The sequence below is a fragment of the Priceomyces carsonii genome, assembly GCF_900007245.1.
Source record: "Priceomyces carsonii strain CBS4050 genome assembly, scaffold: Debaryomyces_carsonii_scaffold_1, whole genome shotgun sequence".
Classification (NCBI taxonomy): domain Eukaryota; kingdom Fungi; phylum Ascomycota; class Pichiomycetes; order Serinales; family Debaryomycetaceae; genus Priceomyces; species Priceomyces carsonii.
In genome coordinates this window covers 1,634,194-1,650,806 of record NW_026946674.1, presented here as the reverse complement: position 1 = coordinate 1,650,806, position 16,613 = coordinate 1,634,194, and the positions used below count along the sequence as shown (strand labels likewise).

The window sequence follows — 16,613 nt, the reverse complement described above, 5'->3', positions numbered from 1 at the left end:
TTTGCACTATTCCTAATCCTTTTCGTAAAGTTCTCTTAATGTCTTCGAGTTCGAGGACACAATAGCACGCTGATAGGCTTGAAAGCCTGTATCAGATCTGATGACAGATCCAATAGACATGAATAACCCAAACGTACCAACGGATCCTAAAATATACTGTCCTAAGGTCCTCATAACACCATTGGGCCCAGCTCCATTCTGCAAAATCGAAACTCCTCCGAATAAAACACCAACGCAAACACCCACCATTGAGCCCATCATTGCTCCCATCTTGAATTTATCAAAGTTAGATGGTTGATGGCTAACATACTGATATTGCTGTACCGGTGGCATTTCTTATGACCTCTTTGTTCTTAACTATAATCTCTGGAATTAATCTTAATGAACTTAAGTTAAAAAAAAATTTTGACCTGTAAAAGTCGGTAGATATATTTGACACGACCGTCCCTTGAATAATCTCAATAAACTTTCAGCGTACTTTATATCTATAAACTGGATATATAAAGAGCAAGATGGGAGCTTCTACTTCGAAACCAGAAACCAAGGTATTCACACCAGCAGCACCTGTTGATTTTAGTGCTTCCTTTTTGTCGCAATTGGAGAACTCCCCAGAGGTAAGTAAAGATCGAATCAATTGAACCAGTACGAATATATACTAATGATAATAATAGTCCAACTATTCCAGAGCACAATATACTGAAAAGTACATTCAAGAAAGAGTAGCTAAGGAATTGAATAAGCTAGAGAAGGATGCTTTGAAGCAATTACAACAGCAAACAGACGATGCATTATCCAGGACTGATGAACCTAGCTTAAGCGTTCTAGCAACCGACGAGAAACTTTCAAAATTGACGGAGAAAATTCAGAAGAATGTCGGGGACTCAGAAATCCACGTCTCAAGAGAAGTGACGAAGGCGAGAGAGAGCGTTATAAAATGCTTAACCAGCAACCAGGGCAAGCCATTGAATTGCTGGGAAGAAGTTGAACAATTTAAAAAGCTAGTCAAAGATATATAAATACACATAGATGATCTTAACTTGAGTCTAAATTGAGATGAAATATACGGAAAAGAACAATATATAAATATAAATATCATATTTATAATCCCATTGCCTTGTAAAATAGAAGAAGAGCACTATCGCTTTCACCACCTCCCGCTAAAGCTTCAATTTTCTCTCTATTTACTGAACTGACCTTGTCGTCATTGAATTTCCACCATCTTTCTTTATCCAAATCATTTGGATCTCTCACAAAGGCTTGATAATGACCAGAGTCTGCGGAGGAGCCGGCGTGTGTAACAACAGCAGTTAATTCGTAGACTGATGAAGGATTTTCGCTGCTGCTGTGAATATTAAAATCTTTTGGCAAAACCTTAGCCAATTCATCCTCAAATCTTGATTTAATTGATGCAACCTTTAGCTCATCTTCTTCTTGTTGTTCAACCGGATTTAATGCAACGTTTTTCTTAGCTTTTTTGAAATCTCTAATCAACTCCAAATTATCTTTTTCAATTTTTCTAATTTTATCTCTAACAGCAGCCTTTTCTGGTTTAATCGAATCATCGAGCATTTCGGCAAGATCTAGCTCGAAGGGAAATTGGACTCTCCTTAAAATCTTCGACTTCTTTTGAGTATCTCTTCTCCAGAAAAATCTCATAAAATGAATTATAAGATATTTTGGTAGTCTTGTGATAGTCCTTTTTAGTTCGTATTCAGTGTTGGACTGGAGAGTATCGTTGTATTTCTCAATAGTTTCCGATAATCCGTTTATTATTCCATCCCTCAAGAAATTGGTTTTGATATCGATGTGACAATTAAGCTTGAACGCATCATCATAAGATATTTTAGCTTCCTCATCCGGAATTGCTAAGCATTTTTCCTTAATCTTGAAACTCAACCTAAAATAATCATTTGTATTCAATGCTTGGTTTACAACAGTAAGAAGTTGAGAAAGCGCTTCCTCTGCATCTTGCTGCTTGTAAAACCCATGATCACTTCGTTCAGCAAATTGTGGAAAAACATTTCTGAAAAGAGCCAAGAACAACGTAGGGTTTATCCGTTCTTGCTTTTGGGACATCTGATTAAAAGTATTTTTCAAAGACGCAGTCAACGTTTCGTTAGGTGTTGAATTAATACCGCTTGACTTAAATTCACTGATCTTACTTGCTAAATCGTCAATTTGATATATTGCTTGAAGCGAGGAGTTCAAATAGCAAGTGTTTCCTAGATTCACAAGTCCCGATGGACCTGAACCTACATTATTCAACTGAGACTCATTCATGTCTTCCAAGAACACTTGTTTCGTTGCTGGGTTAGATGGCAAATTCTTGTCCGGCGTTCCAAGTACCATTATTGGTTGCTTCAAGTTCAAACCTAAAGAAGACATAACTAGTTCATCATCGATCTTTCCTCCTTTAACTAGTATCTTCTGTCTCAGTTCGGGGATACCTGTGACATCTTTAATCTTTTGCTTGAATATCAATCCAGTATCTTCCTGCTCAAGTTCGATATCATAAACTTTTCCAGCATTTTTGATAGAGACTAAATAAGTTAGTGACATTCTAATTCGTTTCTTTGATATGTGAACTCACCTTTAAAGGAACTCATTTTCTCGCCAATGATTGAATTGACTACGTAAAGTAAATTACAATTGTTGATATTGTTGATGGTGGCGAAATAATTTAATCTAGTACTAATATGTAGTGCAAAAACCAAGCCATCAATAACTATCTAACAAGCTACAACACTTACAAGCTAAAAAGTACTCGAATACCATCGCACAGTATATTTAACATCTTATAAAGCAAATATCATTGACATAAAACGTAGAGATAGTAATATTAACTCAAAAATTTCTTTCCTAAGAGGTAGCAAAATAGTAGCCAAGAGTAGCTACTCCAGCAATTCCCGTCCAAAGATTGAAGAAGAAACCCGGCCCCTTTACTTTCACGTTCCCACTTCTACCAAACCAGACTTTATCATTGTGTTCAGTCAAAGAAGATTCAAGTAATCTGTCTTTCTTAGCATTGTATGGAGGGTATCTCGAAGCCAATGCGAAGTCGTTCCACAACTTCTGTTCCATAGTAGTCCTTTCATGAGAGAAAGCACGGAAGGAGATAACACCATGATATGCACCATATCCAGAATTACCAACTCCACCGAATGGAGCGCCCGATAACGCTGCCTGTACTACGACATCATTAATGACAGTACTGCCTGATCTGATGGATGATAAGATTGCATTGATTTGTTTATTATTTTCTCTCTTGGTCGAGCCACTTGTAAAAATATACTGAGCCAAAGGAGTATCATGGTATCTTACCACATTTTTAATTGCCGTTTTCAAATCGGTATAAGTTAAAATGGGTAAAACTGGACCAAAAATTTCTTGTTGCATCGTTGCATCACTCCAATCAACGTCATCGAAAACAGTGGGAGCAACAAAGTTAGTAGCACTATCGCTCTGTCCTCCAGTGACCAACTTTCCTTTTGATTTTTGAATAATAGATTTGATGTTGGAAAATGCTTTGTCATGAATTAAATGCGTATAATCCGGACTCGACGCAGTCAATTTGGGATAGAACTCTTCATTTATCACTTTAACTATTTCTTTCACCAACTTATCCTTGATTGACTGATGAGCTAAGACATAATCCACGGCAACACAAGTTTGGCCACCATTAGTAAATCTACCCCAAACAATTCTTCTGGCAATGACCGGAATGTCTTTGTCCAGAACATCATCTAATACAAATGTGGGTGATTTACCACCCAATTCCAAAATAACTGGAGTCAAGGTCTCAGCAGCTTTCTTAGCAACAATAGTTCCCACAAAATTATTACCGGTATACATGATCTTGTCGAATTTCTGATCCAAGAGAGCAGTAGTTTCAGGCACTGCTCCATTGACTGCAAAGAAAATATCATCATCTAACACTTCACTGAGCAAGTCGCAGAAAAGTTGAGAGAAATGAGGCGTTGCTTCACTGGGTTTGAATACAACTGCATTACCAGCTCCAAGGGCTCCAGTAATAGCATTAAGCGAAAGCAAAAATGGGTAATTGAATGGCGAAATAATTAACACAACACCCAAAGGACATTTCTCGATATAAATTGGTGAAGTTTTCATAGCCACCGGTACATCAGTTACAGGCTCCTTCTTTGCCCATTTATGTATATTTGCCATTGTGTGTACCAATTCACTCAATGCACAATGGATTTCCAACAACTTAGTCTCAGATACACTTCTATGGAAATCTTTCTCCAAAGCTGCACAAATTTCATCAACATTATCTTTTATAATAAAATAAACATTTCTCAACTGGTTTAATCTGTACTGGATTGACAAGGTTTTTTGCTTGTTGAAGAATGATTCTCTCAACTTTTCAACGCCTTTCGGTATATCACTAATATCTGTATATTTCAAGATTGAATCTTGTGTAGAATTGGTGACTTTGTCCGATAATTTAGTTGAAGCCGCCGAGGTATCTTCGGCTACTGCTTGCTTGCTTGGTGGTGACATATTTATTTCAAGCTGTAAGATCAACTAAAGCACTTGAATACTTTAATAAAATGCAGCAAGTTTATTTCAAAGTTTAAAGGAACACTTGCTACCTTTATAGAAATGTTCCCCTACATTACAGATGATTTGCGAGTAATAATGATCACATGCAACCGGCATAATCAACTTCAATTATATTGTGCTATACAGCGAGGTTAGCGAGTGAAAGCCGAGAGAGGGGAGAGGTTTGCACAGAGGCAGAGATTATCTGTGACGGGTTCTCTAGACCACTCCCGGATACGGGAGTGCGGGTTTCTTTCTATTCCGTGACCCCTTCCGGAAGTAATTTACATATTATATCGGAGATCAATTGATTGTGTGGCGTAGCTAGACCATTAATTAAAAATCAAATGAATGAAATTGTCGCTTTTCTATCAATGTCGTAAATCGTTAATTACGACATTTGGAAAGCATGGCTGATAAGGATGGGGATAAAGTGCATTTGTTCAAAAGCAAGTAATTATCTGAGGACCAAATAATATTAAAAATCTCTAGAGCCGAAAGAATAGTCTGAAGTTGCGAGTGATACTGATTTATGACAAAAGAGTTCTTATTTTGACGAGATACAACATTTTTGCCGCTAATGAGTAGGCTGGCTAAACAAGAGAAATTAAGCGCCGCCCCAAAAGAAGTTCACTCTAAGGAGATTCTCGATGAGCCAATGATGAAGCAGACAAAAGATATGAATAAGAATAATGATATTAAAAAGAGCGCTCAAGCTGAATCCGACGAAGCAGTCCAACAACCTGTCCCGATGGAAGCGACACCTAGGACACATTTGAAATCGTGTTTGGAAAAAAGTGAACATGAACATCCACGGACCTCGATATTGGTGCATAATGATGCCATCAGTCCCACGATGCATGGTCTAGCAAAGATAGGCTCGACGCCTGGGTCAAGCACAGTTTCTCCGAATGGGTTTTTCACAGGATCGCCGGCGATTTCAATCAAGGAGGACAGTGCACCAGGCAGCATAATATCCAGTTGTCATGCTTCTCCTGAATTAGCGCCCTCTTCACTGTCGAAGATTAATTTGAAGTACGGAACCAATGGTATTGAAGATATGATTTCATCAGCAATGCCTACCAGCTCAGATGAAACAAGGTCTAAATTACATCTTTTGATTGGTATCACAGGATCAATTTCAATTCATAAAAACATATTTTTGATAATAGGGAAGCTTTTTGAACTTTATACTCGCAATAGACTTGAGATACAAGTGATTTTGACAAAAGCAGCTGAAATGATATTGTATGACAAACTTTTCAAATTCGAGAAGTTGGGTGTGAAAGTATGGTTCCATGATGATCATATGAAGTACTATTTGTCAGCCAAATCGTCTACGAAGAACCATGCCCTGTATTGCTTAACCTATGAAATTCAACGATGGACAGATGTTTTGCTCTTGTCGCCTTTATCGGCAAATACCGTAGCAAAGCTAATTAATGGATTAGCTGATAATTTATTAACGGATTTGCTTCATATTTGGCCGACTGCTCATTTGAATCCTCCCCAACAAAAGCTTTCACAACCTCAAAATTCAACTGTTTTGAGTAACAATTTTGTGTCTCCAAAGCCGATAGTTGTTGCATTGGCATATACAGAAGCTATGTATGCCCATAGTTTGACGAAAAGGCAATTGATCTCTTTACAGGAATGTTTTCCTGGAATATGCATATTAAAACCTGTGGAAAAGTACTGTGACGTCGATGGGAACATATCGATGGGAGGGATGAGATCATGGAGAGAAGTTGTCGACTTCGTCGTTCAGAAGCTCGGGGAGCCTCCAATCAATGAAGATGACGAAGATAACGAAGAGGGTAATTCTGAAAGAGACAGCACTAATGATGCAAAAAATATTAGTGATGAAGCCGATGAAGATGAAGATGAAGATGAAGACGAGGGCGAGTTCGAAAACGAGAATGATAATGGGAGTGGCGGAAAGACTAGCGCTACTCGACCTAAAGGAAAAGCGCGAGAGGAATATCAACTCGAACGACAGAGCCCTAGTGACGGGGAGAGGAAGGCAATTGACTTGCAGCCTCGTTCTAGCAGGAGTGACACAATCAGCGCAAGAGAGCTTCAGGAGCATGAGAAATTGGCATCTAAGAATGCTATTTTGAATTCTGTGCCTAGTTTTTCGTCTGTGTATAGTAGTTCTTCCTGAAAACGACTTTTCAAGATTACTCATACTTTCATGTATATTGCGAACGAATTTGTGAGGTTCGTTACAATCTACTTCTTTCTATATAATTTATACTTGTCTTATTTATGATGAAGCGCTTTGAAGTTGATACTGAAAACTTTTCTAAAACTTCTCAATTAGTAGGTGGGATAGCCATTCACTTGTACAATTCGGATTCTTTGATTCCTTATGTCGAATTGTTCAATAAGTCTTTAGAGGAGGTGGATCACTCGGGGATAAACAAAAAAGATCTTCTGCAATTGAACATAAATGTACTATACTTCGCTCATGGAAGAACTAGAAGCTATAAAGACTCTGAGTCATTGGCTAAAACTATTTTGAAACAATTTTATTCTAAGAAAAATAAAGTTGAAGAACCATTAATTTGTGTCGTATTTGATGATAGGAATCATGGTGACAGAACTGTGGACAGCAGCCGCAATTCGGGATGGACATCAGGGAATGACAAGCATGCTCTTGATATGGTATCGATAATCGATGGAACGGTCCAGGATATAAAGCTAATTATGGATTATTTACCAAGCTTCTTGAATTTAGAATTTTATTTGTCCCCCTCAGCTAAGGAGAACTTTGAAACAAAGATCGCGTATAGAAACGGAATTAGTGGAACCTCTTTGGGTGGTCATATCGCTATTCGATTTGGATATTACTATCCAGAATTGGTAGAATACATCAACCCAATTATTGGATGCTCTGATTTGTCCTCGCTATTGCTCAATAGGTTGTTGAAAGCAGATTTGACATCCAGTAGTTATGATATAAAATGGTTTTACAAAGATTACAAGGAATTGGGTCTTTCAGAGAACCAGAAACAGAAACAATATCCCGAAACATTCCACAAGTATCTCAGTAATCAAGACATCGGGATTTTCGAAAACTATCCATTTTCCAAAATAAGGATGTTTGCAACATTTGGTGAGCTAGATAAATTGGTGCCTCCAAGGTTGTCTAGGCTCTGGGTTGAGATATATAAAAATACAAACTCTGATACTGATGTCTACATCCAAAAAGGTGCTGGACATGAGATCACTGCAGAGCTGATCGATAAATTCACTTCTTGGTTGGTAAAATACATTTAATGTGCTCTCAAGTAGAATTCTTCTTAAATAGAACAGAAATTTTGATCAACTTCCTTAAATTGTCACAACTGCCAGTCCTTATAACATTTATTCAAATTGCAATTAGTAAACGTTTTCTGTAACTGGTCCAGTTTTGTGTAATATGTGCTCTGACCTGTATCTGGGTACTCTTGTTATGTTTTATCTCAAAACCTGTCCGTACCTTTACATATAAGTTTTCAGGGCTATACAACACTGGCTGAAGCATCATGCTGAAAATGAGTGTAACATCTAGTGGCAACTCATTTCATTCTGCCGCATCCGATATTTTGAATGATGGCAGTTCATCCATTAACAGTAATGCCCGCTATAATGACGACAGAGTTAATTTTATAACGTTCAATCAGGACGCCAGCTGCATCGCAATCGGGTTAAATAATGGATATAAGATATTCAGTTGTCGTCCCAACTTTGGAAAGTGCTATCAATTTAAAAAAGATGAAGCAGTTAGAATAATTGAAATGCTTTATTGCACCTCGCTAGTGGCAGTCGTAGGACTAGGTGAAGAACCCGGGTCATCACCAAGAAAGCTCAAGATCATTAACTCAAAGAGACAGTCTACGATTTGTGATTTAGTGTTTCCCTCAACAATTTTACAGGTTAAGCTCACCAAATCCAGAATGGTTGTTGTTTTGGAAGATCAAATTTATATATATGACATTACGACCATGAAATTATTGCACACTATAGAAACCAGTATTAATTCGAACGGAATTTGCGCTATTTCGTCAGAAGGAAGTGATATATACCTTGCATACCCGTCTCCTCCGAAGACTATCACTCATGATTCTTTGTTAGTTACTGGAATAAACACCAATGGAGGAGTTAATTCGGTCCAGAATAACATTCAATCGGTTAGCAATAGCCCTAATAGAATTGGCGATGTCATAATATTTAATGTCACTACGTTGCAGCCCGTTTGCGTTATCGAAGCACATAAATCAGCGTTGGCTGCCATCACGTTGTCAAGCGATGGTTTGCTTTTGGCAACCGCCTCAGATAAGGGTACTATAATAAGAGTGTTTTCCGTCACAACTGGAATAAAATTATATCAGTTCAGAAGAGGCACATACCCCACTAAGATATATTCTTTGAAGTTCAGTTCCGATGATATGTACGTAATAGCCACTAGCGCTAGTGGAACAGTACATATCTTTCGATTGGGAGAAGATGAAGCGCTCAAGAATAAACATAAAAGGAGAAGAAGCTCAAAGCCAAAACCTAAGCCAATTCCGGGATATGAGACGATAACTGAAGAAGCCGAAGAAGCTAACACTCGAAAGCCCGCAGACGAAGAGGAAGATGATGAAATCGATGACGGTGATGACAGTGATGCGGAAGATGAAGATGGAGATGACGAATCAATAGAAATAATTCCCAAGCAACGCAAGTTCTCGCAGGGATCGAATAATTCAGCTGTTAGTGCAATGTCTGGGATCTCTAATATCAGTAGCGAAGATGCGGCTGCACAAAGCGTATCATCAATGCCATCTAATAAAGATTCTAAAACGGAACCGCTTGTCGACCAAACTCGATTATCAGTTGCAAGAATGATTAGAAGGTCATCTCAGACTTTAGGAAGAAAAGCTGCTCAAAAGATGGGCGACTTTCTTCCCTCGAGGTTTTCCTCTATCTTAGAACCTACTCGTCATTTTGCATCTTTGAAGATTAACACAATGGCAAAAGACGTGAAGTCAATCGCCGTCATGAGCAATGAAATACAGGAAGATTTGGTTCCGCAAGCACTTTTAGCAGCAAAAAAGGACAAGGATCATAAAGAGAAGGAAAAAGATTCGGTCACCACTTCCTTTAATCAAAATGTAAAAGATTCTTCGACCTCAAAAGAGATGCTATCATTAAATCTATTACACATCAATGTTGTCACGTCTGAAGGATTCTTCTGTACTTATGGTTTAGACCCAGAACGGGGTGGTGATTGTATTTTGCTACACCAATATTCTCTTTTAGACGAAAGCAGCTAGTGAATCACACGCTCCATAGAATATATAAGATGTCATATAAAGCATAATATTAATGTATCAAATATACGTAGGCATTCGGGCTTGAAGTTAAGTTAATTAAGGTCTTCTGGTCATGTGATCTGGTATGTGAGGTCGAAAATTTAGCTCTTGAGAGCTGTACGATGAGCTGAAGGCATAGGAAGCTAACTGAGACACAGAAAAATGTTAGAGCGAAAGAGGTTGTCTAGTGGCCTCAGTGTTACTTCAAAAGTATTCGTCAGGTCTAGGAATGGTGGAGCTACCAAAATTGTTCGAGAACTATACTTGAGAAATGATATTCCATGCTATTCGAAATTATGCCATACGTGTATTGATCTTATTAAAACAGGCCCTCAGGGTGAGAGTGCAGACTTCGTTTTATCCCTGTCACCTTTGAAATTGAATAAGAAGGCTCATTATATTGTTGTCGATACTAATATAGTCTTGCATGCGATAGATTTGTTGGAAAACAGAGGGTGTTTTTTTGATGTAATTGTACCTCAGACAGTTTTGGATGAGGTAAGAAGTAGGTCATTTCCGATTTATCAAAGGATTCGAGCCTTAGTGAAGTCAGAAGAAAAGAGATTTGTTGTATTTCATAACGAATTTAATGAGGCATCATATGTTAATCGTGCTAAAAATGAATCAATTAATGATCGTAACGACAGGGCGATTAGAAAAGTTGCATCTTGGTATGACGATCACTTAAATAAAGATGAGAAGAAAGTTTCTATAATATTTTTATGTAATGATTTCGATAATCGTTCCAAAGCATTGAAGGAAGGAATTAGTGCAATGTCACTTACAGAGTATATTGATCAGTTGCCAAATGCTGATGACTTAAGAGACCTTATTCCAAACGAAGGAGAGAATTTTGCTGGAATGGAATATAATGAAATATCATATCCTGAATACTTTTCGGATGCTAGAATCATGGGTGGAATTAAAGGGGGTACCATGTATCAAGGGATATTGAATGTTTCAACTTACAATATTTTGGAAGCATCAGTTGCCACTCCTGCTTTCAAAAAACCGTTACTTATTATTGGATCCAAGAACTTGAATAGAGCATTTAATGGTGACTCCGTAATTGTGGAGCTTTTGCCGAAAGAAAAATGGAGGGAGCCTTCGACTACTATCATGGATGAAAGTAGCATCGGTGCCAATGATATAACTGACGAGGTGAGTGAAGATGAAGGTGAGCAAATAGGGGGCATTATCTCTGACAAGGAACGTAGGATGTTAGCTCAAGAGGCGCTTAAAGCTACTGATGAAAAGGTTCAGAAGAGATTACAACCAACTGCTAAGGTAGTTGGTATCATTAGGAGATCATGGAGGTATTATGTTGGCCAAATAGATCCGACCTCAGTTTCAGACCATGACGTTGGTGGTTCTTCAAAGAATTGCTTCGTTATATTGATGGATCGTTTATTGCCACGAATAAGGATAAGAACAAGAAAAGGAAGAGAGCTTCTAGGTCAAAGAATAGTTGTAGCTGTTGACGCGTGGCCCTCAACTTCGCGCTATCCCCAGGGTCATTTTATAAGATGTTTGGGTGAAATTGAAAGTGCAGAAGCAGAAACTGAAGCTTTGCTATTAGAACATGATGTTGAGTACAGACCTTTTGCAAAGAATGTAATCGATTGTTTGCCACATGAAGGTGCAGAATGGAAAGTTCCTGAAAACCTTACTGCTGATCCACAATTAGAGAAACGCAAGGATCTTAGAGATAAGCTTGTTTGTTCTATTGATCCCGTGGGCTGTGTTGACATTGATGATGCGTTACATGCTAAGCAATTGCCTAATGGTAACTATGAAGTAGGAGTTCACATTGCTGATGTCACTCATTTTGTGAAGCCGAATACAGCTCTTGATAACGAAGGTGCCTCTAGAGGAACATCAGTCTATCTCGTCGATAAGAGAATCGATATGCTTCCAATGTTGTTGGGTACTAATCTTTGCTCCTTGAAGCCATATGTTGATAGATTTTCTTTCTCCGTTATATGGGAGCTTGATGAAAATGCAAACATAGTCAACGTGGACTATATGAAGTCCATAATCAAATCTAGAGAGGCATTTTCGTACGAACAAGCTCAATTAAGAATAGATGACCCGTCTCAAAAGGATGAATTGGCTCAGTCCATGAGAATTTTGTTGAAATTGTCAAAGAATCTTAAGCAAAAGAGACTAGATGCTGGCGCTCTCAATTTGGCATCTCCAGAAGTCAAAGTTTATATGGATAGCGAAACCTCCGATCCAGGAGACGTGGAAATCAAGAAATTACTCGAAACAAACTCTCTCGTGGAAGAATTCATGTTACTTGCAAATATATCTGTCGCTAGAAAGATATATGATGCTTATCCTCAAACTGCAATGCTTAGAAGACACGCAGCTCCACCCGCTACCAATTTTGAGGCCTTAAATGAAATGTTAAGAGTAAGAAAGCCAGGCATGCATATTTCATTAGAATCGTCAAAATCTTTGGCCGACTCCCTAGATAGATGTCAAGACCCTAATGACCCCTACTTCAATACCTTGTTACGTATTATGTCTACTAGATGTATGATGGCAGCAGAATATTTTGCGTCAGGTTCTTATGGATACCCTGAATTCAGGCATTATGGGTTAGCAGTTGATATATATACGCACTTTACATCTCCTATTCGAAGATATTGCGACATCGTTGCCCACAGACAACTAGCTGGTGCTATTGGGTATGAGAACTTAGAACTCACTCATAGGGATAAAACTAAAATGGAGCTAATCGTGAAGAATATTAATAGGCGTCACAGGAATGCTCAATTCGCAGGTAGGGCCAGTATTGAGTACTACGTAGGACAGGTTATGAGAAATAGAGAGACCGTTGAGGAAGGATATGTTATAAAATGCTTTAATAATGGTATAGTGGTGTTGGTTCCTAAATTCGGAATCGAAGGATTAATAAAACTTGAAAATTTAGGGAACGTCGCATCGGCAGATTTCAACGAGGACGAGTTTAAATTGAATTTCAATGATTTCGAAAACAAGAATAGACAAGTAGCGGTATTTGATAAAGTTAAAGTGCAAATTAAGTCATTCAAAGATGAAGTATCCGGCAAGAGAAAGGCCCAATTGATATTAGTTTAAGATAGAATAAGCATTCAAATATATATATAAAATAATAATTCATCTGTTTATTGAGATATATGAGACACAAGTTGTTCTATAGTAACTAGCTTGATCCCGTGCTCTTTACCAAATTTGATACAATCTTCCAATCTCATCATCAAACCATCTTCATCTCTCACTAATTCACAGATCACAGCTGCTGGTTGGAAACCAGCTAACTGGGTTAGTTGTATTGAGGCTTCAGTATGACCCCTTCTTTGCTTGAGCAAACCGGGTACAGCCCTTAAAGGCAAGACATGTCCAGGACGGATAAAATCTTCTGGCTTAACAGACGGATCAGCCAACATTTTTGTAGTTAACGCTCTGTCGTGGGCTGATATTCCCGTAGTTGTTCCATGACTGTAATCACATGTAGCTGTATAAGCTGTTCCATGTCTATCAGTTTGATTTTCTAGCATAGGAAATAACTTCAATTGATCCGCTCTTTCTGTAGATAACGGAGCGCAGACATATCCAGAGGAGTATCTTACTAAAAACGCCATTTTTTCTTGCGTCATTAATTGAGCGGCGATTATTAAATCCCCTTCGTTCTCTCTATCTTCATCGTCCATAACAATTAAGAACTCTCCATTCTTGAATGCCTCTACCGCTTCAGGTACTGACACAAATGATTTTGACATTTTTTTTTCAAATGTGTGCTATATTTGCAATAAAACGACCCGAATATACCCAAGATCAGCCTGGATTCTTTATAGTGCCTCTTCAGAATTCAAGTCCTTCAAGTAGATATATACATATATATATATATATATATCACAATGCAAATGTTCGGTAAATGGTACAATATGGTTAGATATTTCAATTTTTCTGTCATGCATTATTAAGGCCCGTACTCGGAATGATTTCTAAAAATGACTAATGGGCACTATGAAAAATTGAAATTTATCCTATAGAAAAATGATATTCAGAGTATATTCTGATCTAACTACATTGTAGTCTTAACAGCCTTGCTTGGAGTATGAAAATGTAATGGAAGCTCCAATATATTGTAAAACTTCTTCATTATTATCAAGTATTTCTTAGGGCTCGAATGGTGAATAAATTACTTTGATATTATGTGCAAATCCGAAACATAGACATAGTAGGGCAGTGTTTTGAATAGGTGCAATTCCATTCTATAGTAGGATCTCTGTGTATTCTTTTCTATTGTTGACGTCAGAATTTGAATGAAAAGATTCAATTTAAATGTTAGGTGCTAAGACTCTTTTTCGTTGGCTGTTGCAAAGACACCATTCACCGATGGAAAATCGGTCTTCTATTGTCTATGTTGTTATGGATCGAACGTAGCTCTCTGAATCAAAAGCCTACATTCTATGATATCCCGATCACTCATGTTAAGTCACATGACGAGTTAAATATTACATTACTGGCCTACGCTTTACATTATGAGAGAGTAGTGAATGACAATTAATGTGGAATTAGGTATCAATGGAAGTAGATACTAAACCATTCAGCAAGGCTCTTAGCATTAAGTACCCCGGTGAAGAAAATGTAGAGTTTTTTTTCCATAAGATCGAGTTTGAAGATAAAATGATCATTAATATTCAAATAGATGGGTCCATGGATATGACATTCGATATCGCAGATACTTTTCGAACAAGCAATCCGAGCTTCCTACGCTCGTCCAATGAGGATGGAGAGCATGAAATAGAGCCCAGAGTGCTCTTGGGGAATCACAAAAACATAAAGCTTCAAATCGTAGCATCCCAAATTGGAAAACTTGCATTAAACTCAAGCAGACCTAAAAGCATTATACTATCGATAGGATCACGTTGGTTCGGAGATGGTGAATCAGTCGAGAAACAAGACTTTGATAAGCTATTGTTCATACTAGACAACGTTAAGGACTTGCTACAATGATTTTCCAGCTAGAATATTATATGTTGTATCTACTTATTAAATAAAATGACAAGTTTTGATTAATTTCACTTCTTCTTAGGTGTCTCTCTTTGTTTTGCAGGTACCAAACGCTCTTTTTTACCGTAAATTAACTTATGGGGAGTCATGAAAGCCTGAGCAACACTGTCGTCCACTTTCTGTCTCCTTTCCTGATACGCAGTAACATACTTTTGAAGTTCTTCAATACATTCTTTTTTCATTTCACCAGACAAAACTTCTCCCTTTCTATAACCTTCAGCTAAACTTTCCAACTTTTCATCATCATCGCTAAAAAATGACAAATATTGAAAAGCAACATCAACATCAGGGTCACCTCCATATTTTCTGTGCTCTTCAACTGAGGTTCTACCTCCAGAAAAGGCATACTTATTTACTTTTTTCTGAATCTGTTTTGGTGTATCTAACATTGATATCGTTGTGGTAGTATCCGATGCAGACATCTTTGTCGTTGCCCCTTGCAAGGCAGGGAAAAATTTAGCGTGAATTAAAGATGGCTTTGAAAATTTAAGTTTATCGGCAACATCTCTGCAAACCCTGAAATAAGGATCCTGGTCAATTGCACAAGGAATCAAGCAAGGTGTCTTCGGGGGTAATCCTAAAACATCCGGAAATGATGACGGAAATGCAGTTGCAATTTGAATACTCGCAAAATGGAGCTTACCAATGCAGTCCAGGTCTTGAAAGCCAAATACAGCTTTGGCTGTAGAAGTAGTTATTTGTCTAGACGTCCTAACAACATTCTCGAAGAAGGCACCACCCATATACTCAAGATCTGAGAATATGAAAGTATTCTCTGGATTAAAACCTACTGCTATAATGTCTTTTGTGTTTTCCTTAGCAAATCTCTTGACATCCTCTATAGTCAATTTAGGTTTAAATAAAAACTTCTCGTCATCTGTAATTTCAATGATAAGCGGAGCGTCGAATACATCCTGTAACCATTTAGTAAATGTAAACGGAATCATATGACCTAAATGCATTGAGTCTGAAGAGGGCCCTCTACCCGTATACAAGAAGAAGGGCTCACCATGTTCGTACAAATCTAAAATTTTACCTAGATCTCTTTCTGAAAAGAACATTCCTCTTTTCAAGAAAGGATGAACTTTTTGGCCTGTGACTAATTCAAATCTATTCAAAGTTTCATCGGTGATTTTTTTTGTTCCAAACTGTTTTATCAATTTATCGTAGTCAATTCCTTGAGCTTGCCCATCGACGACTGCTCCTTCAACTTCCCAAGGTGTGATAACTTGTTCAGTTTCTGACAATTTCAATTTGTCGACATCGTTTTCCAAGCTACTATTGGTCATATCTGTTACTTAGTGATAGTGATAAATTTCCTGATTAATCCTACAGGGGTAGACATAAAATTTCTCTAGCATAAATAAATGGCGTACGGCATAAACGAAATTTTTATATTTTAACGTTATTAGCTTCAGGAAGAGAAAAGAAATCTTATACAGACCAGTCACTTAGCAGAGCTTACAAAACAGTCCTAATTGTAAAATTATCTGGAAAGTTACTAATCGTGATATTATTGTATATTTTTAGCCATGCAAGAGGACCAGCAAAAAGGTGGAAACTAATATAAACAACTAAACCCCATTTTTATAATTACATATATAAAATAATCCACTTAAAAATGAAGCTTGGTGAAGAACCATT

General features: G+C 37.7%; 11 protein-coding genes across 11 annotated transcripts; 6 read left to right on the top strand and 5 right to left on the bottom strand.

The window, feature by feature from the left end:
* Window positions 1–12: 12 nt before the first annotated feature.
* Window positions 13–333, bottom strand: PRCAT00000915001 (uncharacterized protein; the record flags this gene model as incomplete). The annotated part of the gene is made up of 1 exon (XM_062956839.1): window positions 13–333. The coding sequence occupies one exon, from the start codon at window positions 331–333 to the stop codon at window positions 13–15; it is 321 nt and encodes a 106-aa protein (XP_062807741.1).
* A 179-nt stretch (window positions 334–512) lies between these two features.
* Window positions 513–1,016, top strand: PRCAT00000914001 (uncharacterized protein; the record flags this gene model as incomplete). The annotated part of the gene is made up of 2 exons (XM_062956838.1): window positions 513–614; window positions 672–1,016. The coding sequence occupies 2 exons, from the start codon at window positions 513–515 to the stop codon at window positions 1,014–1,016; spliced, it is 447 nt and encodes a 148-aa protein (XP_062807740.1).
* Window positions 1,017–1,098: 82 nt separating this feature from the next.
* UBP6 (ubiquitin-specific protease) lies at window positions 1,099–2,559 on the bottom strand (the record flags this gene model as incomplete). Its single annotated transcript, XM_062956837.1, has 1 exon — window positions 1,099–2,559. The coding sequence occupies one exon, from the start codon at window positions 2,557–2,559 to the stop codon at window positions 1,099–1,101; it is 1,461 nt and encodes a 486-aa protein (XP_062807739.1).
* A 300-nt stretch (window positions 2,560–2,859) lies between these two features.
* Window positions 2,860–4,521, bottom strand: PRCAT00000912001 (hexadecenal dehydrogenase; the record flags this gene model as incomplete). The annotated part of the gene is made up of 1 exon (XM_062956836.1): window positions 2,860–4,521. The coding sequence occupies one exon, from the start codon at window positions 4,519–4,521 to the stop codon at window positions 2,860–2,862; it is 1,662 nt and encodes a 553-aa protein (XP_062807738.1).
* Window positions 4,522–5,143: 622 nt separating this feature from the next.
* On the top strand, window positions 5,144–6,727 carry PRCAT00000911001 (flavoprotein; the record flags this gene model as incomplete). The annotated part of the gene is made up of 1 exon (XM_062956835.1): window positions 5,144–6,727. One exon carries the CDS (start codon window positions 5,144–5,146, stop codon window positions 6,725–6,727), a length of 1,584 nt encoding a protein of 527 aa, XP_062807737.1.
* Window positions 6,728–6,834: 107 nt separating this feature from the next.
* PRCAT00000910001 (uncharacterized protein) lies at window positions 6,835–7,845 on the top strand (the record flags this gene model as incomplete). The annotated part of the gene is made up of 1 exon (XM_062956834.1): window positions 6,835–7,845. One exon carries the CDS (start codon window positions 6,835–6,837, stop codon window positions 7,843–7,845), a length of 1,011 nt encoding a protein of 336 aa, XP_062807736.1.
* A 248-nt stretch (window positions 7,846–8,093) lies between these two features.
* Window positions 8,094–9,866, top strand: PRCAT00000909001 (phosphoinositide binding protein; the record flags this gene model as incomplete). Its single annotated transcript, XM_062956832.1, has 1 exon — window positions 8,094–9,866. The coding sequence occupies one exon, from the start codon at window positions 8,094–8,096 to the stop codon at window positions 9,864–9,866; it is 1,773 nt and encodes a 590-aa protein (XP_062807735.1).
* A 201-nt stretch (window positions 9,867–10,067) lies between these two features.
* On the top strand, window positions 10,068–13,010 carry PRCAT00000908001 (exosome catalytic subunit; the record flags this gene model as incomplete). Its single annotated transcript, XM_062956831.1, has 1 exon — window positions 10,068–13,010. The coding sequence occupies one exon, from the start codon at window positions 10,068–10,070 to the stop codon at window positions 13,008–13,010; it is 2,943 nt and encodes a 980-aa protein (XP_062807734.1).
* A 47-nt stretch (window positions 13,011–13,057) lies between these two features.
* Window positions 13,058–13,672, bottom strand: RIB3 (3,4-dihydroxy-2-butanone-4-phosphate synthase; the record flags this gene model as incomplete). The annotated part of the gene is made up of 1 exon (XM_062956830.1): window positions 13,058–13,672. The coding sequence occupies one exon, from the start codon at window positions 13,670–13,672 to the stop codon at window positions 13,058–13,060; it is 615 nt and encodes a 204-aa protein (XP_062807733.1).
* Window positions 13,673–14,480: 808 nt separating this feature from the next.
* PRCAT00000906001 (uncharacterized protein) lies at window positions 14,481–14,912 on the top strand (the record flags this gene model as incomplete). Its single annotated transcript, XM_062956829.1, has 1 exon — window positions 14,481–14,912. One exon carries the CDS (start codon window positions 14,481–14,483, stop codon window positions 14,910–14,912), a length of 432 nt encoding a protein of 143 aa, XP_062807732.1.
* Window positions 14,913–14,977: 65 nt separating this feature from the next.
* WRS1 (tryptophan--tRNA ligase) lies at window positions 14,978–16,258 on the bottom strand (the record flags this gene model as incomplete). Its single annotated transcript, XM_062956828.1, has 1 exon — window positions 14,978–16,258. One exon carries the CDS (start codon window positions 16,256–16,258, stop codon window positions 14,978–14,980), a length of 1,281 nt encoding a protein of 426 aa, XP_062807731.1.
* Window positions 16,259–16,613: the final 355 nt, after the last annotated feature.